The sequence below is a fragment of the Erpetoichthys calabaricus genome, chromosome 4, assembly GCF_900747795.2.
Source record: "Erpetoichthys calabaricus chromosome 4, fErpCal1.3, whole genome shotgun sequence".
Classification (NCBI taxonomy): domain Eukaryota; kingdom Metazoa; phylum Chordata; class Cladistia; order Polypteriformes; family Polypteridae; genus Erpetoichthys; species Erpetoichthys calabaricus.
This window is the reverse complement of record NC_041397.2, coordinates 290,810,273-290,837,701: the sequence shown is the minus strand read 5'-3', so window position 1 is coordinate 290,837,701 and position 27,429 is coordinate 290,810,273. Positions and strand designations below refer to the sequence as shown.

The 27,429-nt window shown below is 37.8% G+C and overlaps 1 protein-coding gene across 2 annotated transcripts in view; it reads left to right on the top strand.

The window, feature by feature from the left end:
- LOC114650948 (coiled-coil domain-containing protein 138-like) overlaps nucleotides 1-27,429 on the top strand; it is a 101,230-nt gene that overhangs the window by 37,591 nt on the left and 36,210 nt on the right. For both annotated transcript variants that reach the window (XM_028800899.2, XM_028800900.2), the window contains exons 9-12: nucleotides 2,660-2,773; nucleotides 3,449-3,610; nucleotides 5,892-6,008; nucleotides 14,015-14,207. In XM_028800899.2, the coding sequence (XP_028656732.2) occupies nucleotides 2,660-2,773; nucleotides 3,449-3,610; nucleotides 5,892-6,008; nucleotides 14,015-14,207 (586 nt within the window). The remainder of the gene's footprint in view (nucleotides 1-2,659; nucleotides 2,774-3,448; nucleotides 3,611-5,891; nucleotides 6,009-14,014; nucleotides 14,208-27,429) is intronic.

Genomic DNA, 27,429 nt, shown 5'->3' with positions numbered 1-27,429 from the left:
TGTTTTGAAGCATCCTAGATTTCAAACTTTCAAGAAAATATATTTTTTTAAGGACGGGATGATGAGAACCTCAAGCACCTGTGAGATGTATATATGCTGTGCTCCCACATTTTGTCTATGTGAAATGTTTATGGACTTGGTTGCTGAGTGTGTTAATGTATACATTTTTAAAAATTATTTCCACATACGCTAGTTCTACATAGATACGAGTTACTCAGGTTACTCACAGTTCTGGCGTTTTTTTTTTATGTGTATAAGAGTTAATGATGGTGTAGTAGTTAGAGCTACTGCCTCACAAATTTAGGCATTATGTATCTGAATCCAATGCCCAATAGATGTCTTTCTGGACCTACCCCTGTGTTTTCTATGGTTTTCTTCCATATACTCCAGTTTTCCTAACACAGATTTCTGTTAGATTTAAAAAAAAAAAAAAAACAAAACCCTAAATTAGATTAAGCAGGTCTATGAATGCTGCATTGTATGCATATGAGTGAGATTTTACACAGCTTAAATGGTTACCTTAGGTACTAGTAAATGTAATGGAGAGCAGCTAGTAGTTACTGATGAGAACAGAAATACATATTAGATTTATTTTGTATGTCTGTTTTTGTAAGATTCAGAATAATGACATGAGTATATACTGTTTATCAAAAGCTCCACCATCCTCTTCCTTATGCCCCGTTGACTTATTTTATTTAAAAGACATTCTTTTTTTTTTTCTTTTTGCATTAGCCATCCATCTACCTAACCTGCTAATCCAGGGTAGGCTCGTGGAGCATCTTGAGCCTACTCCAGCATTCATTGGGCGTAAGGCAGAAGCAACACCCGGACTGGGCACCAGTGCTTTACTGGGTGAACTCACACATACAAACATTAGGGCAAATTTATCAAAGTCAGTTCCCTTAACCAGCATGTGTTTGCACTGTTCATGTAGGGTGTTGGACTATGTTTAAATTGGAGCACCCAGAGGAAACCCACACAGACATGGGAATAACATGCAAACTCTGTGAGAGAAAAGAGGGCATGAACCTCAGTCACCTTATTGTGAGGCCGCAGTACTGCTACTGCCCTGCTGTGCATAGCCCCCCTTGCATTTTGCACTAATTATTGCTAATTTAGAATTGCCAATGGATGATATAATTGAACATTTTAAACTCGCACATAATTGAGAAATATTAAAAAAAAAAAAACTTTCAGAATTGGTTGATCTTATGGTTTCATGGTTGTCAGCTAATTTTTTTTTTTTAAGTTTCTGAAAGTTGGCTTTTGTCAAAGTTCTGTTATCAACTACAATGATTGGATTTCTAACTTCCACTGGAAATTCATTATATGTCAATCAGCCATAACATTAAAACCACCTTTCTAATATTGTATAGGCATGCCATCAGAACAGCTGTGAAGCGTTGAGGCATTTACTCCACATGACCTCTGAAGGCGTCTCGTAGTATCTGGCACCAAGACATCCTTAAGTCCTCTAAGTTGAGAGGTGGTGCTTCCATGGATCCAGGTTGTGTTTCCAGCACTTCCCACAGATGCTTGATAAGACTGATATTAGGGGAATTTAGAGGCTAAGTAAATGTCTTGAACCATTTGTCATGTTCCTGAGAAATGTTTTTTAGTATGGGATGGTGCTTTATCCTGATGGAAGTGACCACTGCCATTGGGGAATACCATTACATTGAAGTGGTGTATATGGTCTGCAACAATCTTTCAGTCGGTGGTACATGTCAAAGTGACATCCACATGAAGGGCAGCATGGTTTGCCATTCATGGTGTTCTAACAGGACATTGTCCAGAGCATCATACTGCCTCTGCCAACCTGCTTTCTTCTTTTAGTGCATCCTTCTGCCATCTCTTCCCCAGCTAAATGACGTACACGCACCCGGCCATCCATATATGATTTAAAAGGACATGTGATTCATTAAACCAGGACACCTTCCTCCATTGCTTCATGGTTCAGTTCTGATTCTCGCATGCCCATTGTAGGTGCTTTCGGCAGTGGACAGACTCTGACCAGTTTGTGGCTATGGAGCTCCATGTGCAGCAAGCTATGATGTATTGTGTGTTATGACACCTTTCTCTAATGTCCAGCATTAAGTTTTTCCGCAGTTTTATGTTACAGTAGCTCTTCTGTGGGATTGGAACAGAATGGCTAGCCTTTCACTTCACATTCATTAATGAGCCTTGGGTGCCCATGACCCAATTGAAGGTTCAACTCATTATCCTTCCTTGGACCTCTTTTGTTAAGTACTAACCACTGCATACCCACAAGACCTGCTGTTTTCAAGATACTCTGAACCAGTCATCTAGCCATCACAATTTGGCCCTTGTCATTTTTGCAGCGATCCTTCTGCTTGCCTATTTTTTTTCCTGCTTCCAACACATCACCTTTAAGATCTGACTCTTCACTTGCTGCCTATAATATAAACCCCTCCAGACAGGTGCCATTGTATCCTGATTATTGTTACTCACTTCATCTGTCAGTGGTTTGAATGCTGTGACTAATCAATATAAAAATCAATTTTAAAATATACACACTTTTGCAAATCATACATATGGACCTTCATATGTTCTACTGATTTCATTTTAAATGAATATCAAATGAAGATCCTGTAATGATATATAATATCAGTGATGTGAATTTTTGTTTTTTAATCAGAGAAAATATGAGTTTTCAATGGCACAAAAAATTCGTGACGGCATCCCAACAGCAGTTCAAGAGTTAAAGCAACCAAAGCAAGAAAAGCCTCAAGCCTCCCATAAAACATCCAAAGTAAGCATCAGATATTGTAACACTGATTAACTTTTGATCATTTGTTTCAGTTAGAGCAAGCTCATTTTTCTACAAGATTTAAAATTTGTTATTGCTTTTTAGTTTTTTTTTTTCCTTCTCCTAATTTTTTTATTGTTAACTGCTAGATGTTGTGATGCTAATAGAGGAAAACTTACCAGTATTGTTTGTTTAGATAGATAGATACTTTATTAATCCCAAGGGGAAATTCACATTTATTCTACATATTCTAAAATTGCATGTGTTTGAAATGTAAATTGAGTTTCTGCAACAAGGCTAGCATTTCTGTATTAACGCTGATCAACATCTTGCTAGTCTGTAATTTTTTTATGTTGTAAGATTCACATGACATTTTGTACAAAGGAAATTTATAGGTGCTTTTTTTTTTTTTTTTTTTTTTTTTTTTTTAAATATAATACTACGACATGTATTGCCACAAGTTTACCACTAGAGGGTGTACAGAATGTGTTATTTATTTGACATTTTGCAAAAAAAAAAAAAAAAATCTACATTTTACTGCCATTTAAGAGATGGATTATACACACAAATAATGTAAAAGCCAGTCAACAGTTTATACATTTTCTGATGTATAGTTTTATTTTGTAATAGTTGTTTAAAATGAAATATTTCATTGAAGTATAATATCTGTTATTGTAGATTCCAGCAAATTCAAACATCTATGAGCTCTTGGCCATCCTCATGGACTGGATATCAGACAGTCACCTTTGTAATCTAAAACTTGAAGATGAAAGTGACAACAAAGAGATGCTTGCCCTGAACACTTTACCAAATAACTGCATGGAAGAAAAATGTACAAAGGTATGAAGAGTGTTGGGTTTCTTCACTTAAGTTTGCCAAGTCAGTGTTCAAAAAAAAAAAAAAAAAAAAAAACCTTTTCATGTTTTAACTTGTGCACAGTAAATGACGGCCTTTGTTTTCTTAATGAATAGAACAATGGCTTATGGAAAACTGACTTTTGAATGTTAATGTACAAGTTTGCAAAACATTCAACTTCTCCCGGCTATTCATTTTTGTTTTGTTGCTTAGTGCCTATAATACATATTTTAATTTAATCTTGGGAACTTGTTGGAAAAACAATGCAAAGAAAAATGTAAGCATTGAAACACTGCTCTTTGTTCATAATTCTGGCATTCAAAATGAACCTTCCTCATCTCTGAAGATGTCGATTTATATTCACAAACCAATATCAAGTGTAAAATTTTGCAAAACGTGCTTCTAAGTGTTCTTATACTTTTTTTTGTGGGAATGTACATATTTTAACAACATTCCATGTCAAGTTCAATGTTGTGTCTATATAGTATAATGAAATTTTTACTTGCATCTTGTCTTTCACAAGAAGGATAACAAATACAACACCATGCATTAAATGCATCATGGATGCAAGTAACACTCATGCAGTGTCCAAGTCATTACTAACAGTTCTCACCTTGTAATTCTACAATGCAGCTCTCCGCAAAGGCCAATGGGGAGAACTAAAAGTGACTGTCCTTAACAAAAACGAAAAGACTATAAACTCCGAGTCAGCTTTCACATCATGGACTTAGTGCAGTTTCATTAAAGAATCAAAGGTTTATGTGAAAGTTTACACTTGTGGATTGCTTGTCTATTACAGGATGATTGGAAATGTCTGCTGAAGTTATTTATTTGGGTAGTACTGTATAAGTAAATTTAGATAGATATACAAATGCAGTAATCTGTAAAATGAGGTTGCAATAGTCCAAATATGTTCAGTTCAGTTTATTTTTCTGTAGCACACTTCAAAGAGTATAGGATCTGAGTGCTTGCATGTATTTAAAGCCTACAATCTGCGAACAGTACATCTTAAAATCCTTGACTTTGGATTGCATTGACATTTAACAAATTGTGTTATTTTTGGCTTTTTGGAGGTTTGATTTGTTTTTAGTTTATATTGTAGAGTTATACTGTATTGAGTGAAATATCAATATTACTGTAAATCTATCTGAAATTGTTATTTGACATATGGAAAAAATACCATAGACAGAAATGGTGGGTTATTTGATACTGGCCAGATCTGAGTCATTGTTCTCTGGCACACTGTTGTTTTGTTCTTGTGTACAATATATAGTTTTAATATTATGAAAGACGGTATGTAAAAGTTAGAAAGGTTGATTAACAGTTACATGTCATAGAGGTTTAAATCTCTGCCTAATGGTTTGTGTTCTCCCTCTGACTCATATCAAAAACTGAAAACTACCCTTGTGGGTGTATGCGTGTGTGTTCCCTGAAATTGACTGGTTATAGATAGATAGATAGATAGATACTTTATTAATCCCCAAGGGGAAATTGCACATACTCCAGCAGCAGCATACTGATAAAAGCAATATTAATTAAAGAGCAATAAATAATAAATAAAATAAAAATAAATAATAGGTTATGCTTCCAGGGTTAGTTCCTGACTTGTGCATTAAACTGCTTATGTAAATCTTATAGTGTCCATTAAACTGAGGCAATTATTAAACCATGGTATTTCTTCTGCCCAATTCCTAATGTTGAGAATCTCTTTCATCACATATTTTCACATCTTTGTTTATTAGTGATAACATAATGCGGTTTTTATCATATTTTTGATTACCATAATTGGAAGCATAAAAGGAAGGCTGATAGTGTTTAGGGGAAGGTTCTTAATGTAAACATCATCACATAGTGGACCTATACTTTTTTCTTATTTACCTTAAATCAGACATAGTAGCACAAGAAACGTTGACCTTGAATTGCTAGCTCTGTTTGATTTATTTGAACATTATAATTCGTCTGAGCCATGTGATGTTAATGGCTTTGTTTTTAACTGTTTTCGAATTAACTTCATATGTGGCATATTAAAGTCATGAGCATAATTAGACAATGATTTTCCTGTTTAGACAATTTTTTACTCTTTTGATCACTTAAGCAAAACCAAACCTCAGAAGCAACAGAGTGGTGTGGAATATTTGCAGGCTACTGAAAGCATACATATACAAAAGCTTTTTTTCCCTACCTTTGTAATAAACCAGAAAAATAAAGAGATTGCTGTTTAGTTTGAAAGTTATAACTTGTTCCTTTTTTTTTTGTCTTTTTACAGCTTTTACCAATATTGGCAGAACAACTTCAGCAAATGGCAGGTGTACACATCAGGCTTCAGGTTCCTCTGGTTAAATTCATCTATTGGTCTCTAAGGCAATTAGACAGCAAATCAAGGGTAATTGTTTTCTTAAAAGTACCACTGGGATAATTTAATCCATTGTGAGAATTATGTTAAGGGAATGCTAATTGTTTTGAGTCCACAGTATAAGTATTTTATGACTGCTTGCTCTTATATTTGTGTCGTGTAATATTTACATCCAAGAGGCATTTACTGAGTATGAGGCAAACGCAATCAATAGGAACATTGCCACCTCCACAAAATTAAGATGGATTAGTGAGGTGGATGGGGCCATTCAGAATGGCATGGTTCTGCTTATCTTGAGATTTGGGGAAAAATCCACCCATTGATTGAACTAGTTTATTCCAGCCATTAAATATGTTTTGTTTGTTTTAAAGTGCATTCTTATAATGCAGAAAATTATTTATGTACAACATCAATTTATAATATATTATTTTTGAAATGGCAATGCTAGGTAAATAGACCAAAGAATTTATGTGAAGATTATTAAAATGTGTTGCATACACTTATACAAGCGTTCTCAAAGGGGGCTACAGCTTATCTTGCTTGCATTGGGAATAAGACAGGAATTAGTTCTATACAGGGCACCATTCCACTCAGGCAAACACCAACATTTGCACACAAATTGGGCCAGAATGGTAATGTCCGTTAAACTAACCTTGAAATCTTAGCTTTTTTTTTTTTTTTTTTTTTTTTTTTTTTTTGGAAAACCCCACAAGCATGAGGAGAATGTGCTTATTGTTACACAACCGGGTGCAGTACTCAGACCTAGGATGCTGAATTTTTGAAGTAACTTCGCTAGCAACATTATTTATCTTCTTCCTTCTCAAGCCTAGTAGGGCTAGTATGCTTTAACTTAATTTTGAAAACCTACAGACAGTGTTTCATACACATTCCAGTCTTGATAGATAATCCTTGATGATTTAGTTCATCTGCTATCTGATATTTTTCTAGATAATTAGAGTCCGAAACATTTCTCTTCTATACATACATGCTACAATAAATAATATATTATTCTTCTGATACCCCGTGTAAGCTACAGTATATTATGGCTATGTCACACTGAAATTCAGTATCTGTGTTTGTGTTTTTCTCTGGAATTTAAACTTGTTTCCATTTATGTATGTTTTGTGTGCATTCATCTTTGCGTACATCAAAGCCTAACTACTTTTTTTTAGTAATCAGGGTTCAGACGTTTATGTATGGTATGGATGCACATCTGTCAATAATGCCCACTCAAAGCAGAAATCCTGATGAAAAGAGAAAAATAACACCAGAAAAGACCGGTGGCAACACTTTTTTTTTTTTTTGAGTTAAATACTGAATGGTGACTTTTTTGTGTTCTGTTTTAATAAACCATTAAACACAGGAGCTAGTGGACAGGAGGCAGATTTATTCTCAACTTTGGATGGTTCAGTGTAGAGTGTGTGTTCACAGTGAATGTTGTTTATTGTGTTTAGTCTTTTCCTAAATTTGGCCAATGTATAATCTGTTTGATCTCACTTTTTTGATTTATTGGAAGCCAAATCTTTGGTAAACTGGGAGTAACTAAATTCAACCCCTGCTGTTCTTGCTTGATGTTTGCATCAAATACTGCACAGATTAAGATCAGCCCCTGTGGTAATTAAACCATTGCAATGATTGCTCCCTCAATGTTTTCCATAATTTAAAAAGTAAAAACTGTGCTGGTTATTTGTTTAATCAGTTTCTCTCTCTCTCTCTCTATTATTAGGACATGCAAGAAATTTAGATGACATTTTAGGTGAAATAATACAAAACTACAAAAACTATTTATTACTTTTATATTGAATAGTTTCTCTTTGTAAAGATATATATTTCAAACGAATTAACGCAAAAATTATCGATCATTCACACGGAAATGATATGTAAAATTTTAACAGGCGACAAGAAAGGTAATGCAGTAAGTCTTCCACGGATAACATTAGACACCAAAGGAGATCTTGATATGCCTTTTGTATTAAAATGTTTACAGTTTTCCATTGCAATAGCTTTTGCTATGACAATTAACAAGTCACAGGGACAAACATTCAAAAAAGTCAGTTTATTTATTAGAGAGAAAGAAACGATATTCGCTCACTGGTAGTTATATGTTACGTTGTCATGATGTAAGTCCAAACACAGATTTCAAAATTCAGTGCGATACTGGCGAAAAGTTAATTCAAAAAATTGTTTCTACTGAAGTTTTACAGTAGAAGTGTAAGTTTAAAAAGTATTTGTGTGTTAATTTCAAAGCCAAACAGAATGAAAACGTATAACGCAATGAATACCTCTAATGCATCATGAAACATAATTTTCTTTCAATTTATTAAGTTTTACTATTTTTTACTATGGGTAATTACTTGATGTAATGTAAAATAGTTAGTTCTATCATGCATATGTAACAGTCTGTTTGAATTGTACATCCACTTCCCCATACTTTTTGATTTCAGTAACATTAACTATTTGGGCATCAATTGGTACATTTCTAGGTATTACAAGACATAAATAATGGAAATAGACAAATGGCATATATTTATAGGTGTATGTGGTCATTGTTGTCATTTATACAGAGTACAATGAATTTATTTGGTATTATCTAAAATGACTTACTAATGTAGTAGATTAGAAAGCAGAAGAAACACAACACACTGTTTATGATTTCTGATTATGTTTTTCAAACCATAGAATGTAATTAAGCTGCCCGTTATGTTCTTTATAGTATACCTGTTACTTGTTAGTTTCCAGGCCACTCTGCTTGTTTTTTCATCATTTCAGTTTTTTCCCCAGTTTTCTTCTACTTGCAGAAATAATAGCCGTTCACTTTTTCATGTTAACCTCCTGGTTTTTTTTTTATTTTTTATTTTTTTTATTTTTGTTCTGTGGTTCCATGATTTTGGTAACAATTTCTGCAAGGCTAATAGGACTGATTCAAAATAATAAAGCTTTAACATGTGCACAAATACATTGGCAATACTAACTAATGTGCTGTAAAATATGATAAAGGAAACTGAAGTTATATTTAATAAATGAATGCAATTGATGTTTTGAGCTTGAATATTTTCCTTCTTATTTAGAGAGAACAGTTTGCAGCAGTAGTAGAGGATATAATGCAGGAACCACAGCATTGTAATTTAAAATTGACCCATCAACTTAACACAGTATGTTTGAACTATGGAAAGAAACCAGATGCCCCATAGCAAACCTATGTAAACAATAAAAATAAAAAAAATCATTTAAAGATGGAGTTTATTTTGAATGTTTCAGTACCATCTGTCTGCTTGGTTACTTCACAGTAGTGATCCATTTCAAACAAAAAGTTAACAGATGCAAGATGGTCATTATGTTTTATACTTTGATACTTTCTGTTTTGCTTTAAACTTCTGTTCATGCAGTTGTTCGTTATGAGAGACCAATGTACTCTGTTAGCCATGCTTTGTAGCTTTAATCTTCACCAGTCCATTTGTGTTAATGTGTAAATGTTATCGGCATGCTGCAAAGGTAAAATAATTTCTTTTCGATTGTTTTCCATTTGCACACACTGCAGATTTTAAATTACTTTTTACACACTTCAACTCCTCCTGTTTTCATATCCTGTTAATTGGCAAAGTATATTTCTTTTTACATCTATAAATAAACAGTTCTTCTCTGTCTGAGCTCTAAATAATGATTTCTTAGAGGTGACTTTATTCTTTACTTGTGTCACAACAAAAATTACCATCCTCATCATTTAGTTTTCATTGTTCCTGGTGAGGTGTAGCAGAGTTGTAAAAAGTACTTAGAAGTGATACTTGAATATCAGTTGAAGTATTTAGTCAAATTTGTACTTTCTAAAATATTATAAAGGTGCAAGGCTTTGTCTAGAGAGAACAATTTATTTATTTGTTAAGCAACACTCCCACAATATTTTTGCTATAGAAATGCACTACAGAAACATTAATCCTGCCTTTGGTCTGTATGTAACTGTAGTCGGTGTTACAATGAGCAACTGAAGTGTGGTACTGGTGAGTGTGGATATGACTTGCACTGTGCCTCCTCTATCAGAGTAGATGAGACATCCTTATTCCAGAGAGAGGAATAATAAAATAAAAAAAATAAGAATAAAAAATTAAGTAAACAACTCACAACCCTACCACTCAAATAGACATACTGTGCAATATATAAAAAACTGACTGAAAATCAACACAGATTGGGTTTGTTATACTTCACTAAGGCAAAGATGGGTTTAAGAATGGCAATTATTACGTTAAACATTAATGCAACAATTTCGGAATTTTTGTTTATCAGAATTAAGAATGCTGTGGTTTACTTTTCTTAATTGGTTATATTATTTTATCTTTTGCTCTTCAAGGGAAGACCGAATAACGTGCAGTAATTATCCGATAATTTACCAAGGCAAAATGTATTTCTATTTAAGGTTCACTCTTGCACACACACAACTGGAATATTCACTTATTTATTGTGGCTCTAGTAGATTCTGGTCAGTAGGACAGTGTTCTGTTAGCTTGCCTAAGATCAAATTTCATAAGGTAGTAACAAAAATACTTTTCTCTGCTTGAAGGAAAGTGTACACCCCTTTAATTAGCTCTCACATAACAAGGGACAGCAAGTTCTTGGCGTCGCTCACTTCACCCTTTACAGGCCATGAGATTTCACTTGAACCGCAAGTCTGTGTTCTCCAGTTAACCAGTGACTTTTACAGTTGTGCTCCTTCTAGTCTTTCAGTACCTTGTGCATACAATATACGGATATTGTTTGCCCAACATATAACTTGTAGTCTCAACATATTACTTGTACCCATAAATCCACTAATTTACACCTCTGTATGGTAGCAACACGCTGAGTGTCCTCACATTCCTGGGTACGGTCCAGATCACCTTGGGACAATTGGGAAGCTGATCCTTGCAGTTTGTCTGTGTGTGCCTCTCAGTCATGTCCCAGTGGGTCATGCCTTGGAGAACTCCTGTGTGAGGTACCAAAGGGTATCCTAGATTCATGCACCTTCTACTTACAGGTCCTCCTAAATGGCACAGCTTCTCACCCTCACACCCATGGTGAACCCAGCAACCCTGCCCAGAAACCAGATTTTGACTATATGTTCTCACAGTATCATTTGTTCAGTTAATAACGGAGGTATTTGACTATAGGCAAGGTTGGGGGATAAGGATGTAGGCCGACTGGTAAATTGTCTGTGAAATTAAAACCCACTTCACTGCCAAGATCTGATTTTTTTAATTACTTCTGCTGCACTGGTTTGTTTCGACTCTATGCTCATTTGTTAACTCGAACCTGATGTACATGAACTTCTCCACCTGAGACCGCTGCTAGCCCATTCTTGTAAGGAAAACAAGCCACTCTTTCCCTGAGAGAATGCCGTAATCTCAGATATGGAGGTGCATATCCAGTTCACACCAGACATCAAAGTCTGATGTAAATAGGACACCATTATCTGTAAAGTCCAGAGTTACCACCAATAGGTTCACCAACTAAATACCATCCATGTCTCAGCTGTGTCTTGATTTCCTGCTTGTGAAAATTAAGTTTTAAGAGTCTTAATTTAATGCCCTCTTCACAGAGACACTTTGCAAATACAGGGGTCAATAGCATGCAGCATCAACTGGCTGTGTCACCCTGTACATGTATAGCACCTTCCACAAAATACAAGGTCATAAACATTTTACTAGTACGCAAAGCACATGGGGATTTTCAAAATCCCTTGGCACCAAGTATCTGTACAGTGACCAAAAGTTGTTCCAGTGTTTTCTGGCCAGGACAGAATCCAGATTGTCCCTCTTGATTTTGATGTTCAGCAATTTGATGGAATGTTTGTTCCAGTACCGCAGGAAGACTGAGGAATGTCATCAGTAGATTACTGGCATGCACCCCTTTCCCAGAGGTACATACTCACATTATGCAATATTTGAAAGAGGCACATTAGCAAACACACCCCCAAATGGTACTCAGTTGACAGCTCAGCACCTCTCCTTATCAGAGTATTCAGACCATGTGACTTCCAATTTGAAGTCCCAAGGTACTCTGATGCCAGGCACACTTATGAACATAATTATGTTTGGACATGATGTTTGTCACGAGCAATCAATAGAATCAATAACTAGCACAGAAATCCAATAGCTGTTGCACATCTTTTTTCACTTAGAGTCCAACTAGGCTAAGTAAGTCACGTGGGCACCAGGTTTCTACAAAAAACATTGTTCTAAGAAGCTTTGAGCCCACAAACTATGAAGCAGTGAGAGAAGCATGTATGATAATATACAATACTAGCAGAGGGAAAAAAATGAACATTTGCAAAATCCGTAATTTAATAAACCACCAAGAAAAGTAACATTGCAACAATGCACGCTACAAACCAACATACAATCATCGTTCAGTACGCACTGCCTGCTCATGTGCCTGTCCCCAACTCCTCACGTGAGTTGCTTTCATCTGTGCACCTCTGAGCCACGTTTTCTTTTCATTGTTCTTTGCGGTTCCGGCTGCTTTTCTGTATGCTTTTCACCCGACCGTGGTAGTAGCGGGGGTTTGGGTTTTGTGTGTACAAAGGGCAGGGACGTAATCAGTGCGAGCGTATGACCCGCACTTACTGGGTATTCCCCCCGGTCCCCATCACGAATGGGGTTCAACGGCTTACCCACACCTGCTGGTGCCGTGTAGACATACGTTGATCCATTCAGTGTAGCGCGCATGCAGTACCGGACATCCAAGGGCATCACAGACCTGTTAATGCTCAATCTCACGTGGCTGAAAGCCACTTGTCCCTCTAAGAAGTTGGACGCCGACCGCTTGGCGATTGTGTAACTATTTAGCAGTAGGGAGTCTCATTCGTTTTTGGAATTAACCAGACTAATCGCTCCACCAACTAAGTACGGCCATGCAACACCACGCACAGAATCGAGAAAGAGCTATCAATCTGTCTAGGCCGAGTGAGGTTTCCCGTGTTGAGTCAAATTAAGCAAAATTTGTGTGTGGTGAGTTGTTGCGTCCGGGCACATGAGCAGGCACTGTGAATGCCTTGAGAGCGTGGGTGGACGCATGCCGGGGAATAATGAGTATCTATATATCTTCTTAGATATAGACAGCGTCTGATAGTTGTGATGGTTTTACACTCCAGTACATTGCGATGAACACTGGTAAGTCAGGCGGGCGGGCGGGCGGGCGGGCAGGCGTTCTCGTCCCAAGCTCTTAGAGTTGGTGGGCGTGTCTCTGTATCGGTTCGAGTTGGTGGGCGGTGCTCTGTTGTTTGTATCCTATGGTCGGACGACTTGGTGGATTATATATAGAAATGCAGCCGAAACCGAAAAGAATAATGAAAAGTCAACGTGGCTCAGTGGTGCATGTGTACTGTAGCAGAGACGAAAGCGAGTTGGTGAGTTGTTGCATCCGGGCACATGAGCAAGCACTGTGAATGCCTTGAGAGCGTGGGTGGGCGTGAGTTGGTGGGCTGGGCTTTGTGAGTTGACTGACATGGCTATTTTTGCGTATCCCATGGTTGTCTTCCGGCAGTGTGAATGCCTATAGTGAATTATATATATATATATATATATATATATATATATATATATATATATATATATATATATATATATATATATATAGATGTGGTAAGGCTGACCTATGGTTACAAATGAGCAGTGAAGTGAACACATGAAATGTGTGTCTAGTATGTTTCTTGTAAAACATGCAGTTTGTATCCTAACCTTTTTTTTATTTTTTTATTTATTTATTTATATATAATATGAAAGAGTGGAGCATATGTATAGATGTGTCTGTCCATTAAAGGTTAATAGTATAATGTCTATTAATGGATTAGGGAAGTTAAAGAAACAGCAAGGAAATTTACTTCAGTTACTCTAACATGTAAAGTTAAATGAAACATGAAAAAATAGAGAATTTTATGTTAAAATTTGACTGCCTTGACAGATACTGACTAAATGCTCCTTGCGTTGGTAGTGTACCTGCATTTAAGAATTTTTTTATTTCTGCAGAAATACAGTATTTAACTTTTCTGTATATATTTTTTAATTTAGCTTACTGCCTTGATTTCAACAACAAGAAGACTGGGCGAAGAAGCCTACAGAGGAACTATGTCACCAGCTGTACTGGATGAAGCACCTGAGCAGACTGCCAACTTTAAGACTAAGCCTGCTGTATACTTTAAGAGCCCTATCCTCCACATGAGATTTTTATCCACACTAATTGTCCTTAAAACCGTTTCTCAAGGTATGATTACTCAATTCTTTAGCATATCGTAATGTTTAATTGATAATTAAGATTTGCTTACAGAAAGGTACAAACAATATGTACTGAACCATCAGTATAATGCATTTATTTTTCCTGTAAATGGACATTTTTTCAGTATTCTTTAGAGGCACAAACCTTCTAAGTGAACAAGGTTGAAAGCAGTATTTCCTTTAAGGATCGACTGGATGTGAGCAGGAAATTTCATGTTTTGTTACCCTGTGAACACTTCCTACAATTATGCAATCTAATCATCTATTCATATATAAAAACCTCTTCTAAGTTTTATAGAACACACTGGAAAGTAGAGATGTCACAGTATTTGAATTTTTCGTATTTGATATCAATACCAGTGAAATTTTATGCTGCTCGATACCACAGCAAAAAAAGAAATCCCATTCAATGGCATTTTATTAAAGTACCCCATCATTGAAGTGAAAAGTATCCGGTCTCTTTCTTTAATACAATAAAAAATGTTAGTAACAGTAGCTTTAAAATACTGGTGTATCCATTAAGTAGGTACCCATCTATCTTTTAAGTAAGCCAGCATCGGCATTCATAAATATCAAAATAAAGACTCTAATTTTAATTTGTGGCAAAGGTTGTAATCCCTCTAGTATAACAATAAATGTGGGTGTGGGTATTTGGAGGTTATAATCTTGAGTAAATGTAAGCATTGGATTTACAAGAAACTTACATATTAAGAACTACCTGATTTATCTTAGCATGTGTACATTCTAAATTTACCTAATAGCAATTTCTGTCCAGTGACTGAAAAATACTGTTTAAATCCCACACTAAATAATAATAATAATACATTTTATTTAATAGGTGCCTTTCTTAGTACTCAAGGTCACCTTACAATGAAATTGAACATTAGTAAAATAAAAACAAAGAGAATGATAAAATCAAAAAGCAATAATTAGCAAAGCAATAAAGATAACAAGCAGTAACAGTGCAAAATTCACAATTGGTATGCTAGTTTGATAAGATAAGTTTTGGGGACAGTTTTAAAATGTGTTATTGAATCGAGCTGAGGAATATGAGAGGGAAGAGAACTCCAGAGTTGAGGAGCACTAAGAGAGAATGCTCAAGCTAAATACGAAGGAAATCAAACAATATTTTATATGTTCTGTTAAATTAGTGATTTCTGAGAGAATTCAGGATATTTCTATTAAAACAAATTTTTTAAAGCTGTTTTTGTAGCAACAAGCTTTTAAAGTCTGGTTCGTCAGTAAGCCAGTATGTTAGGTTTGTAACTTTTGCTGTTGTAAGATTTATATTTGCTTTACTATCTGTTTAAAAAATATTACTAAAGAGTAATATTTAATGGATGACTTTTTTGCCCAAATAATGTAATCACCGGTGCAAACAAGCCAAATAACTTTTGTTTGAATATTGTTAGCACTCTCCAGTCCTTCGAAATCTCACAGTCCAATATACTTCAATTGTAGATGTGTGTGTGTGAGGTCCCTAATTGTGACCCAGATCAGTATACACTGGTTAGAAAGTGGATGGATACTTGAACTGATGGATATCTGTAGAAGTGTTCGTTACAATCAGAAAATGAATGCAAGGCCTCGGTCCATTTATCAGGACTGTATAGGACACTATTTAAAAGCGATTAATCATGTTCTCTTTTCATCTCCTTTCAGTACTAGGGTGTTGTACCGTGTTAGCCACTATGAATGTAGTGAGAAGTCAAGTAAAATGACAACTTTTATTGCCTAACTAAAAAGATTACAATATGCAAGCTTTTGAGGCAACTTAGGCCCCTTCTTCAGGCAAGGTCAGCCTAAAGTGGAAATAATATCTGTCTATGTTTTGCTTCATTTTTTTCTTGTAGTAACCAGTACGATTCCTGCTCTCGCATTTCTAGGCATTACCACTGCTGTGTTGTTGTTGTGTTTTTTTTTTTTTTTTGGTCATGTGCTGATACAGTGCTGTAGCATCACCACTATGAGATATTTTTTTGTATAGTTATTATTCATGTTTTTATTATGTTTAAGTGTGCCATACAGAGTAATTTATCTACTTGTAGTCCTGTATGAGTGTAGTTACAACTGTCTCGGTAGCACTGATACTGTAAGCTGGGACTGTTACGTATTTGTAACTTTGTTATTGAATTAGTACTGAAATATCGGTTCTTGTAACATCTCTATTTGAAAGTTTATGTATTAAAGTGGCAAGTTTATTTATACCATTAAAATAAAATTATTAATTCATTCATAAATATGAACACACTACTGTATGTTGCTCATGACCAAAAGTTTAAAAAAAAAAAAAATAGGCAAGAATATATGAAGGTGGCTCCCACATTGTCTATGGGTATTTTTTTTTTTTTTTTTATTCCTCCTTTAGTGGCATGCCCTTGGAAGGACTTTTATGATGTGCACCCAGACTAAAGCCTTGTAACACAACATGACTTTTTCTTTCTCAGTTGCAGACTTCTTTTTCATAATCTTAACGAATGAGGGGCAGTTGTGCCATGTCTCGTTAACACAAGTTTTGTAGTTTGACATCCCCAATGACTCAGTCAGACCAGTCCGCAATTTGTCTTGACAGAAACAAAGGGTGAGTTGTCTTAAGTGTTATGGAGGGATTCTTTGTGTGCAAGGGAACAGACAACCATTGAGTGCTCACCGGGTGTGACAATGCGGGTTCTACTCTATGCTCCCATCCAGGCAATCCACCGGGGGAGGCACCCTAGCTGCAGCTGACCTGCTCTGCCTGCTGGTCTAGAGGCTTCACGATCCCTGGCTTCGGTTCTGCTCTCCCCCGACCGAGACTTGGATTCCCCAGCGACCAGGACGCTGACGCTGGGGCATCCAACTCACAAGACTCCCGCTATCTTCCGCGGCAAGCCATCCTTCTTTCAGTCACTCCTGCTCCTCAACTACACGCTGAGCAGGAGCGACCACTACCGACTGCCCTAGGTGTCGGCCAAACACCCCGTTAGGTCTCACTGCTCAGCTGCCTTCTTCTCTCACTCACATACTGGCTTTCTCCTGCCTGCTTCCTGCCGCCGCCTTCTCTTCTCTTCACCTCTGTTCACTTTTTTCTTTTTTCTCCCCTCCTAGCCACCTCGCGCTTCTATTTATTAGGGGGATGTGGATCAGCTGTGGCAATTGGCAGCTCCCGCCGCCAATCACGGATGTGACCGACTCCTCACCTGTACACTTAAGTGAGGAACATCCGCATCACGAATCACACGGGAACCGCTCTGACCACACAAACCACACCCCCCCTCTAAGCTGCGAGTGTGGCGATTATTTTTTTTTTAAAAAGTGGCCCAGTTGACTTGAGCTGTGGACCTGCTACACCACACCGGGAAATACAATGTATAAAATATATAGCTGTGAATAAAAAAAAGAAAAGTAGGTGTTTTGGACTGTGCAAACAGAAGAGTTAGCCCGAGAAAATGCTGCTCTTTTTCTAAGCAACGTTTTGCCGTTGACTTTGGGAGTTGCTCTAAAAAGTCCGAAGCTTTCTCATTGGAATCACTGTTTTCATAAGCTCTCTACATTTCACCAGCTGTCTTCCTTTCCTTTTCTATTTCAGAATGTCTTGTTCAGCACAGCTTGTTTTATGCTGCTCCAGTTTAAGTGGCTATTTTACCCCTGCGGACTTTCGCCTGCATGTTTCTTCACACTGTGCATAAATAACATTTGCAAGGAGTGTGGCCGTTGCACCCTCCACCCTTTGTAAATCATCAGAGGTTATGGTTTGGATTTGTTGACTTGCTTTTTTGTGCACGACTGGAAAATCAAGTGTGTTTAAGTGTAAAAAGTTTTGTTTGCCAGAACATGCATGCAACTTAAAGGGAGCATTAGTTGAAAGAGGAAATTTGTCTTTGCTTTACTTTTAAGTTAAACGAGAAGTTCAATTTCTTGAAATATATGTTCACTTTAAATATTTAACAGATTTTCTGCCATTATCTGTAGGGATGCACCGATACCACTTTTTTGGAAAACGAGTACGAGTACTTGCATTTCAGTACTCGCCGATACCGAGTACTTGCCGATACCGAGTACTTAATAAAAACATGATTTAAATTTACAGGTAACAGCTTTAGTCATATAATTTAACAAAAAAAAAAACAAGAAACTCTCGTCTATCCACTGGGAGGTTAGGCTAATTAGCGACACGGGGCTAACACTGCTTGTCCAAATATCCGTGGTGAAACTAAACGCAGAGGAGGCTTGCAGTAGGCTGTGGATATGTTTTTTTACGGAGTCGTGTAGTTTAGGCAGCTCCATGTCAGTCATGTAGCGGCGGCTTGGGACATCATATCTGGGCTCTAGAACATGGAGGAGACGCAGGAATCCCACATTTTCTACCTCCGAGAGTGGCTGGTCACTCAATGCAATGTACTCGATAATTGCCTGTGTTATTTTCACAGCACGTGGATTGTCTCTGAACATTTTCTCTCGTCTTGCAAGAGTTTGCTACAGCGTGGGTTGTGTTGGTTTAGAAGCGTGGGTAAACTCTTTGTACTCGTTGTCGTGTTGGGATTTTAGGTGCTTGATTAAATTCCATCCATCCATCCATCCATCCATTGTCTCCCGCTTATCCGAGGTCGGGTCGCGGGGGCAGCAGCTTGAGCAGAGATGCCCAGACTTCCCTCTCCCCGGCCACTTCTTCTAGCTCTTCCGGGAGAATCCCAAGGCGTTCCCAGGCCAGTCGAGAGACATAGTCCCTCCAGCGTGTCCTGGGTCTTCCCCGGGGCCTCCTCCCGGTTGGACGTGCCCGGAACACCTCACCAGGGAGGCGTCCAGGAGGCATCCTGATCAGATGCCCGAGCCACCTCATCTGACTCCTCTCGATGCGGAGGAGCAGCGGCTCTACTCTGAGCCCCTCCCGGATGACTGAGCTTCTCACCCTATCTTTAAGGGAAAGCCCAGACACCCTGCGGAGGAAACTCATTTCAGCCGCTTGTATTCGCGATCTCGTTCTTTCGGTCACTACCCATAGTTCATGACCATAGGTGAGGGTAGGAACATAGATTGACTGGTAAATTGAGAGCTTCGCCTTGCGGCTCAGCTCCTTTTTCACCACGACAGACCGATGCAGCGCCCGCATTACTGCGGATGCCGCACCGATCCGCCTGTCGATCTCACGCTCCATTCTTCCCTCACTCGTGAACAAGATCCCGAGATACTTGAACTCCTCCACTTGAAGCAGGATCTCGCTACCAACCCTGAGAGGGCACTCCACCCTTTTCCGGCTGAGGACCATGGTCTTGGATTTGGAGGTGCTGATTCTCATTCCAGCCGCTTCACACTCGGCTGCGAACCGATCCAGAGAGAGCTGAAGATCACGGCCTGATGAAGCAAACAGGACAACATCATCTGCAAAAAGCAGTGACCCAATCCTGAGCCCACCAAACCGGACCCCCTCAACGCCCTGGCTGCGCCTAGAAATTCTGTCCATAAAAGTTATGAACAGAATCGGTGACAAAGGGCAGCCCTGGCGGAGTCCAACTCTCACTGGAAACGGGTTCGACTTACTGCCGGCAATGCGGACCAAGCTCTGGCACCGATCGTACAGGGACCGAACAGCCCTTATCAGGGGGGCCGGTACCCCATACTCTCGGAGTACCCCCCACAGGATTCCCCGAGGGACATGGTCGAATGCCTTTTCCAAGTCCACAAACACATGTAGACTGGTTGGGCAAACTCCCATGCACCCTCCAGGACCCTGCTAAGGGTATAGAGCTGGTCCACTGTTCCGCGACCAGGACGAAAACCACACTGTTCCTCCTGAATCCGAGGCTCGACTATCCGACGGACCCTCCTCTCCAGGACCCCTGAATAAACTTTTCCAGGGAGGCTGAGGAGTGTGATCCCTCTGTAGTTGGAACACACCCTCCGGTCCCCCTTCTTAAAGAGGGGGACCACCACCCCAGTCTGCCAATCCAGAGGCACTGTCCCTGATGTCCATGCGATGTTGCAGAGGCGTGTCAACCAAGACAGTCCTACAACATCCAGAGCCTTGAGGAACTCCGGGCGTATCTCATCCACCCCCGGGGCCCTGCCACCAAGGAGTTTTTTGACCACCTCGGTGACCTCAGTCCCAGAGATGGGGGAGCCCACCTCTGAGTCCCCAGGCTCTGCTTCCTCATTGGAAGGCATGTTAATGGGATTGAGGAGGTCTTCGAAGTACTCCCCCCACCGACCCACAACGTCCCGAGTCGAGGTCAGCAGCGCAGCATCCCCACCATATACAGTGTTGACACTGCACTGCTTCCCCTTCCTGAGACGCCTGATGGTGGACCAGAATCTCCTCGAAGCCGTCCGAAAGTCGTTCTCCATGGCCTCCCCAAACTCCTCCCACGCCCGAGTTTTTGCCTCAGCAACCACCAAAGCCGCATTCCGCTTGGCCTGCCGGTACCTATCAGCTGCCTCCAGGGTCCCACAGGACAAAAGGGTCCTGTAGGACTCCTTCTTCAGCTTGACGGCATCCTTCACCACCGGTGTCCACCAACGGGTTCGGGGATTGCCGCCACGACAGGCACCGACCACCTTACGGCCACAGCTCCGGTCAGCCGCCTCAACAATAGAGGCACGGAACATGGCCCATTCGGACTCGATGTCCCCCACCTCCCTCGGGACATGGTCGAAGTTCTGCCGGAGGTGGGAGTTGAAGCTACTTCTGACAGTGGGCTCTGCCAGACGTTCCCAGCAGACCCTCACAACACGTTTGATTAAATTACTTGTGTTAAATGCGCTACCTTTTGAGCCTCCTCTGGACAATTTCGCTGAGCACAATTTGCAGTCCGCCTTTGTTTTGTCGTCTTCATTCACTTTGAAATAGTTCCACACGGCTGACATGTCTCGCCTCGCCTTGCCTTCTCCCCGCTCTGAGCTGCAGCCGGGGCCTGGGGGCGGACACTCGGCGCCTGTGATTAACCCCTTACACGCCGCTCAAACATAGACATTTCTCAGACCGTGGTATCGGTCCCTGATATCGGGGGACTTTTAACGAGTACGAGTACTTTAGAAAATGTGGTATCGAGGCCGATACCAGATACCCGTTTCGGTATCGGTGCATCCCTAATTATCTGTATTTGTATACCTCCAAAATACTTATCGTCAAAGTGAATCTCCTGGAAATTTTGTTGTTTACCATGCAGTTGACATTGTATTGAATATAGGCAGTACATTGATGTAATTCTTTTTTTTTTTTTTTTTCTTTTTCCTCCATTAAATGTAAATTTTTGAGTTGTAAGTTTATAGTTTCCTTTTTTGTTTTGTTTTTTGCTTCTTCCTGCCAGATGGTAAGATGAAATATCTTTTGCTATTTGTCTTTAAGAGAGAAAATTAGAACTAGATATACAGAGTATAACCCAACAGGTTCAGTGTATTCTGGTAATTCATCAGTCTTAGAAGTAACATGGTAATATTTTGTTGCATCTTGTAATTTTTAATATAAACAAGAAAAATATGTCTAACTTTTAATGATTGAATTGTATCAGAATTGTATGTGAGATAGGCTAAACGTATTAAACTACATCTTTTTATTTATGCAGCAAATATTAGAAAAGGCAATAGACACACCGATTAGTATTATTTTGAGCCTGTATGTCAGACAGTAAGCGTTCCCTAGCTAACAAAGCATGCTCGATAATTTATACCATATGATAAGCATTGTGCAGCTTATGATTGATCACTTTGGTGTAGACAGGAGAGGAGTATGTTGTGGGTGGCCTCGGAACAAACTGGGTGGGCTAGTGGTAATTTATGCAAAGGGCATTGGTGGTGGTTTCTCTTTTTTTCCTAGGAGTTGAGGTGTTAGTTTTATTTCTGGCAGGTAAACAGAATGTAAATGTGCTTATAGGAGAACATTCTCTATGCTTCTGAATTGGGTGCAGTTAGACTGCAAGAGTGAAGGCTCAAGCTTTTTAAATTATCTCCTTTTGAAAATGTGACATTTTATACTTATAAAATTATGTTAAATGTAAAAATCATGGCATTTAAAAAAGACTTTGCTAAAAAAATTGTGCCACTGTATATACTGTAGTGCCAACACTAATGAAGGTACCAGTTTGAACTTCTTTTTTAAAGGTACAAGCCTGTCTCCTCATATTTCCCTATCTTAGCACCATTTTTCACTCTGGCAACCCATTAAAATCTATCCTTTTGACTACCTATTTAATAACCTGCTTATTCAGTTTAGAATCTTGGGAGCTGTTGTCTGTTCCAACGTCACTGGGTTTAAGGCAGGAACCTACCAGAGATGGTAGGGCAAACCTGCACACTCACGAATCCTCTGTCAGCACTTAGTCATCAAGGACCGGTTTAGAGTTGTCTGTTAACTTAACTGGCTGTTTGAGATGTGGGTGCAAAACTTGAGTACCCATAGGAAAACGTACATAGACTATGGATGTTCTACATTAGCAATGATATATAAAAATGTACAATGATATCAATATGGTGTGTGTGTCAATCTAATATATATTGTAACAGCGCTGACAAGTTGAATCATACATACTGTATGTACAGCTTCAGAATCAGCCACTGAGTCATATTAAGTTCCAACTAGTGCAACAACAGCGAGGCACCCTTTTAAGGATACCAAGCTACCTGAAAGAGAGATGTAAAGAGCAAGAATCCTTTGGGCTGGCACTGACCAATCAATTTTATAGTTAAAATATAATCCTTTTTATCCCTAACTTGCAGTAGTCCAACTAAAACCATATAGTTGTTATACTTACAGTAGTTTAAATATTGGATTCTCCTTCATTCCTCATTGATGTAAATAAAATACTGATGAGAAGAGGCAAGCCTGTATTTGGAACAGAGTTCCATTTATAAAAACTGTTTGTGGGTGATCAGGTAGGAAGTCTTTAACCCACATTGATTAGACTACCATTAACTGAGAGAGAGGTAAATCTTTCTAGTAAATTATGTGATCTCATTATGTTAACTTAGATAAAATCTTTTAAGTCACAGCTGTATTGTATGCTTTTATAAAGTTGCTTAAAACATTTGGCTATTGTTTTACGCACCGTAAGGATAGCATTTCAGTTATCTTCTTATTTGTAAGGAGACTGACTTTTGTTAAGACAAGTACTTATAGAAAATTGGCTAGCACACTGTTGTTTGTTTCAAAAACTGTATGTGAGAACTGTACATAGACATTTACACTGCTCTTCAGTGGTATGCTTTCACTGAATTCATGCACTGAATACTGTATTTGCATTTTGAAAGTAAAGTGAGCCTTGCTTGTGATAAATGTGAAAGATTATCAGTTGCTAATTGTAATCCAATTTCAGCATTTTACAAATAAACTATATGTCTATGTGCTAAAAGTTATTGGTTAAATATGTTGAGTTGCTTTTTGGGAAAGCATCGCTGGTTAAAACTAAAAGAGTAAGTGCTGTAATAATCATGACCATGGATAGATACACTTAATGCTTTTTCTATTTTACTTCCCTTTGAAAGTACAGGGACCATGCCCATCGTGGAAGTTATTACTTATTATTTGTCTGACACCTTTATCTTGGGCAACATATAACATTTGAGATACAATTGGCTACATTTCTTTGTTGTTCTAATTTGAGCACTGAGCGGTGCAGTGATTTGCTCATAGTTAAACATTAACAGTAGCAGAATTTGAAACCACATCTTCAGGGTTTGAATTCCAAAGCCATAACCACTATGCCACATTGCTTGCCTAGGCCTGCTTCTGAAAGATGAAGTCAGTTTAAATCATCTTTCCAAGAAAGAAGTAAGTACTGCTGGGAAAAAAGAAATTTCATTAAAACGGTTTTTATTTTGGTAAATGCATACCTTCAAGTCTATTCACCCTTAAACCATCAGGGCATGGAGTCTTATTTGTTGTGGCCTTTGTCTTGCAAATCAAAAAATTGCTAACATGGCTCAGAAATGACTATTTGTTAACAAGGGAGTGTTTTTTTCCTCCTCATAAAGCCACACATCATTTATTTTAGACTACGCCAAATCGTTTTTTTTAATTCACCTCTTTAAATCTTTTCTTCTTCTGCTTCATATTTTTAATAATCCTTCTTTCTCCTTTACCATATCAATGAACAAATAAAAATATATGTATATCCAATGTATAATTGATTTTTGTTTTATATACTGCCATTAACATCATACACTATCAAAATGCATATTGTAATCTTTTTAGTTAGCCAATAAAAGGTGTCATATTGCTTGGCTTTTCTCTACATTCATAATGGCTAACACGGTACAACACCCTAGTACTACAGGGCTATCAAGAAAGCAACATGGTGTCAGACTCACAAACTGAAGTGCACAGTATGCAAAGGAAAAAAACAAGGACTTATAAAATGTAACTGGAAGATTATAAACTGAAGGTATCAAAAAGAGCCCTGCATATACAGAACAGTATAAAATTGCAAAAACAAAGTGTGCATTTGCAATATGGTAAAGTAAAATAAAAAAGAAACGAGTTTTGAAGCTGACAGACCAGGCTGTATTCACTGACAATCAGGATTAAGTGTGGCTGTAAGCAAACAATAGAAAATGGATGATTTCCAAAGTTTGACTTTTTATGATTTTATTATTGTTCACATGTTTGTTTCATGTGTAATAGTTGTTGGCATATAAATTCTTCATAAACTAGTGAATATTTTTATTAGTGCTCTAAATAGATGTTTAAAGAGCAATATTATGTTTGCAGTTGGTGTTGAGGAGAAGGGAATCCACACAGGATTAAGGGAAATGATTGAATATGTATAATTTTTCTGTCCACTAAGACATTTTCAATGTAATGGTATTGTGGGGCACTTTATTTGACTAGTGGCCTTCAGCATTGTAAAATTTCTTTGTGCGAATCACTCATAGGTTTAGGTGGGAGTAATGAAATATAAATGATTTATTGGGCCTTTTTTTGCTATAGTGTCAGCAAGATGAGCATGAAAGAAAAAAAGTCAGTAGAGGACATACTTGAAAAGATTAAAGACAGCCTGTTTGTTTCAAAAACTTATTTTAAGCGGTAAAAGGATTAACTGTACCATTCATCTTCAAGCAATTGCATTTTTGGAGAAATTCCAAATTTGTTAGTGTTAGGATGTCTTCTCTATACTAATATGCCTCTTTTTGCTCAGCTTTGAAATTCGACCACCAGTACCACTCACTGTTAGGATGTTTCTATATTTTACCACATATTTATTTTGACTTGGGAATTGACTTCACAACTGATTGATCCAGCATGCTAGGCTTTATAATATATTAAATGCTGTTTTTTTTTTTTTGGCTGTGGCTTAAAATCAGTTGCCTATAGAGTCTTACATTGTCTCCATGCTAATACGCCTCTTTACTCGGCTTTGAAACATGATAACCAGCACTACTTACTGTTAGAATGTTTCTGTATTTTACTTTATGGAGTACGAGCTGTATATACCCGGCGTTGCCCGGGGCAGAAGTAACCTAATCGGTCAAACACTTACATATATACCAAAGTAAACCTAATCGGTTAAACAGCTTCATATATACAGAAGCGAACCTAATTGGTGAAACAGTTATGAATGTGCAGAATGATTTTACAAACATTATGCGTGTTAACAATCATTAAAAAGAAAAGATTGAGGAACTGTTCTTCTATATGTGATGAAGCCACTAATAAGACAGATTTTTTTCAGGACCCAGCTGTTTCATAACTAAACTACTGCCACCCCAAAGTAATGCCTAATAGTGGTTTTTGGGGTAGCTGTGGAATAAAAAGGGTGCTTTTTAGTCAGTAAGAATCTGACAGTACCCTTCAGTATGGGCTGAAGGGTGCCTATGTAAGGTTTTACATCCTTCCCGTATGGAAAAAAAAAACATACTAAACTTTTTTTTCATCATTACAGATAATCTCAGTCAAATCGAAGTACGCATTCTCAATTTATTTTTATCTAATTTTTACTTTTTCACAAAGCCATCCCATGCCAATTTGTATGAATAAACTTTTGCTAGAGAGTTACCAAAAGTTTATTCATGCACATATTTTAATACGGATAATCTTATCTCTAATGAAGGTTCTCATTTTCATTCTAATTTAAAATAATAATAGATACTCATTTTTTTCTTCTGTTTTAGAAAAACCAATCTATGCCACCTACGTCTTCGTCAAGTCAGCTTCATCCAGCTTCATCACATATAGAAGAAGAGTTCCTCAATCTTTTCTTTTTAATGATTGTTAACACGCATAATCTTTGTAAAATTATTCTGCACATGCATAACTGTTTGACCAATTAGGTTCGCTTCTGTATATATGAAGCTGTTTCATCGATTAGGTTTGCTTTTGTATTTATGTAACTGTTTGACCAATTAGGTTTGCTTATGTATATAGATTAGCTGTTTGTCCGATTAGGTTCGCTTCTGTATATATGAAGCTGTTTAACCGATTAGGTTTACTTTGGTATATATGTAAGTGTTTGACCGATTAGGTTACTTCTGCCTCGGGCAACGCCGGGTATATACAGCTCGTATATATATATATATATATATATATATATATATATATATATATATATATATATATATATATATATATATATATATATATACATATACACACATACATGCAGTTTTAATAACACAGAAATCAATATAAACATTAACATCATTATCATATGAGAATATGAAGTAATATATAAGAAGCACATTTCATATAAATATAAATTATTAAACAGTAAAATCTTCTTCTGTAATTTGCTACCGTGGCAATTTGTGTGTCTGTCCAGGATTTTAAATGACCTGTAGCTCGCAAACCGTTGCACCTATACACTTGAAATGTGGTACACATATAGTACGTCACGTCTACTATCCGCTTTATGGGTGATGATTGTTTTAGTCTTTTTATCTTTATTTTATTTTATTGTACAATCAAGTCCTATCTGCGCACAGCAGGGCAGCCGTGGGCGGATGCGTATGGTGTATTTACTCGATGTTATCGTGCATTGCGCTGTCAGTGGTATTTTGATAAAAGAATTTGAACAACATATAAGAAGCGTATAAATTATTAAACAGTAAAACATTAACATTTAAGAAGTAAAGTTACATTAAGTACTACTGCTGTGCCTTCGGGTATACCTCATTTTTTGTTGCCCATTACATGCTTAAATGTATACATTTTTTGGTGCACCTACCCGAGAACACGCGACATATAACCGACCGTGGTAGAAGCATGGATTTTAAACACGCGTTGAGTTGATGTGCTGGTCTCCCTC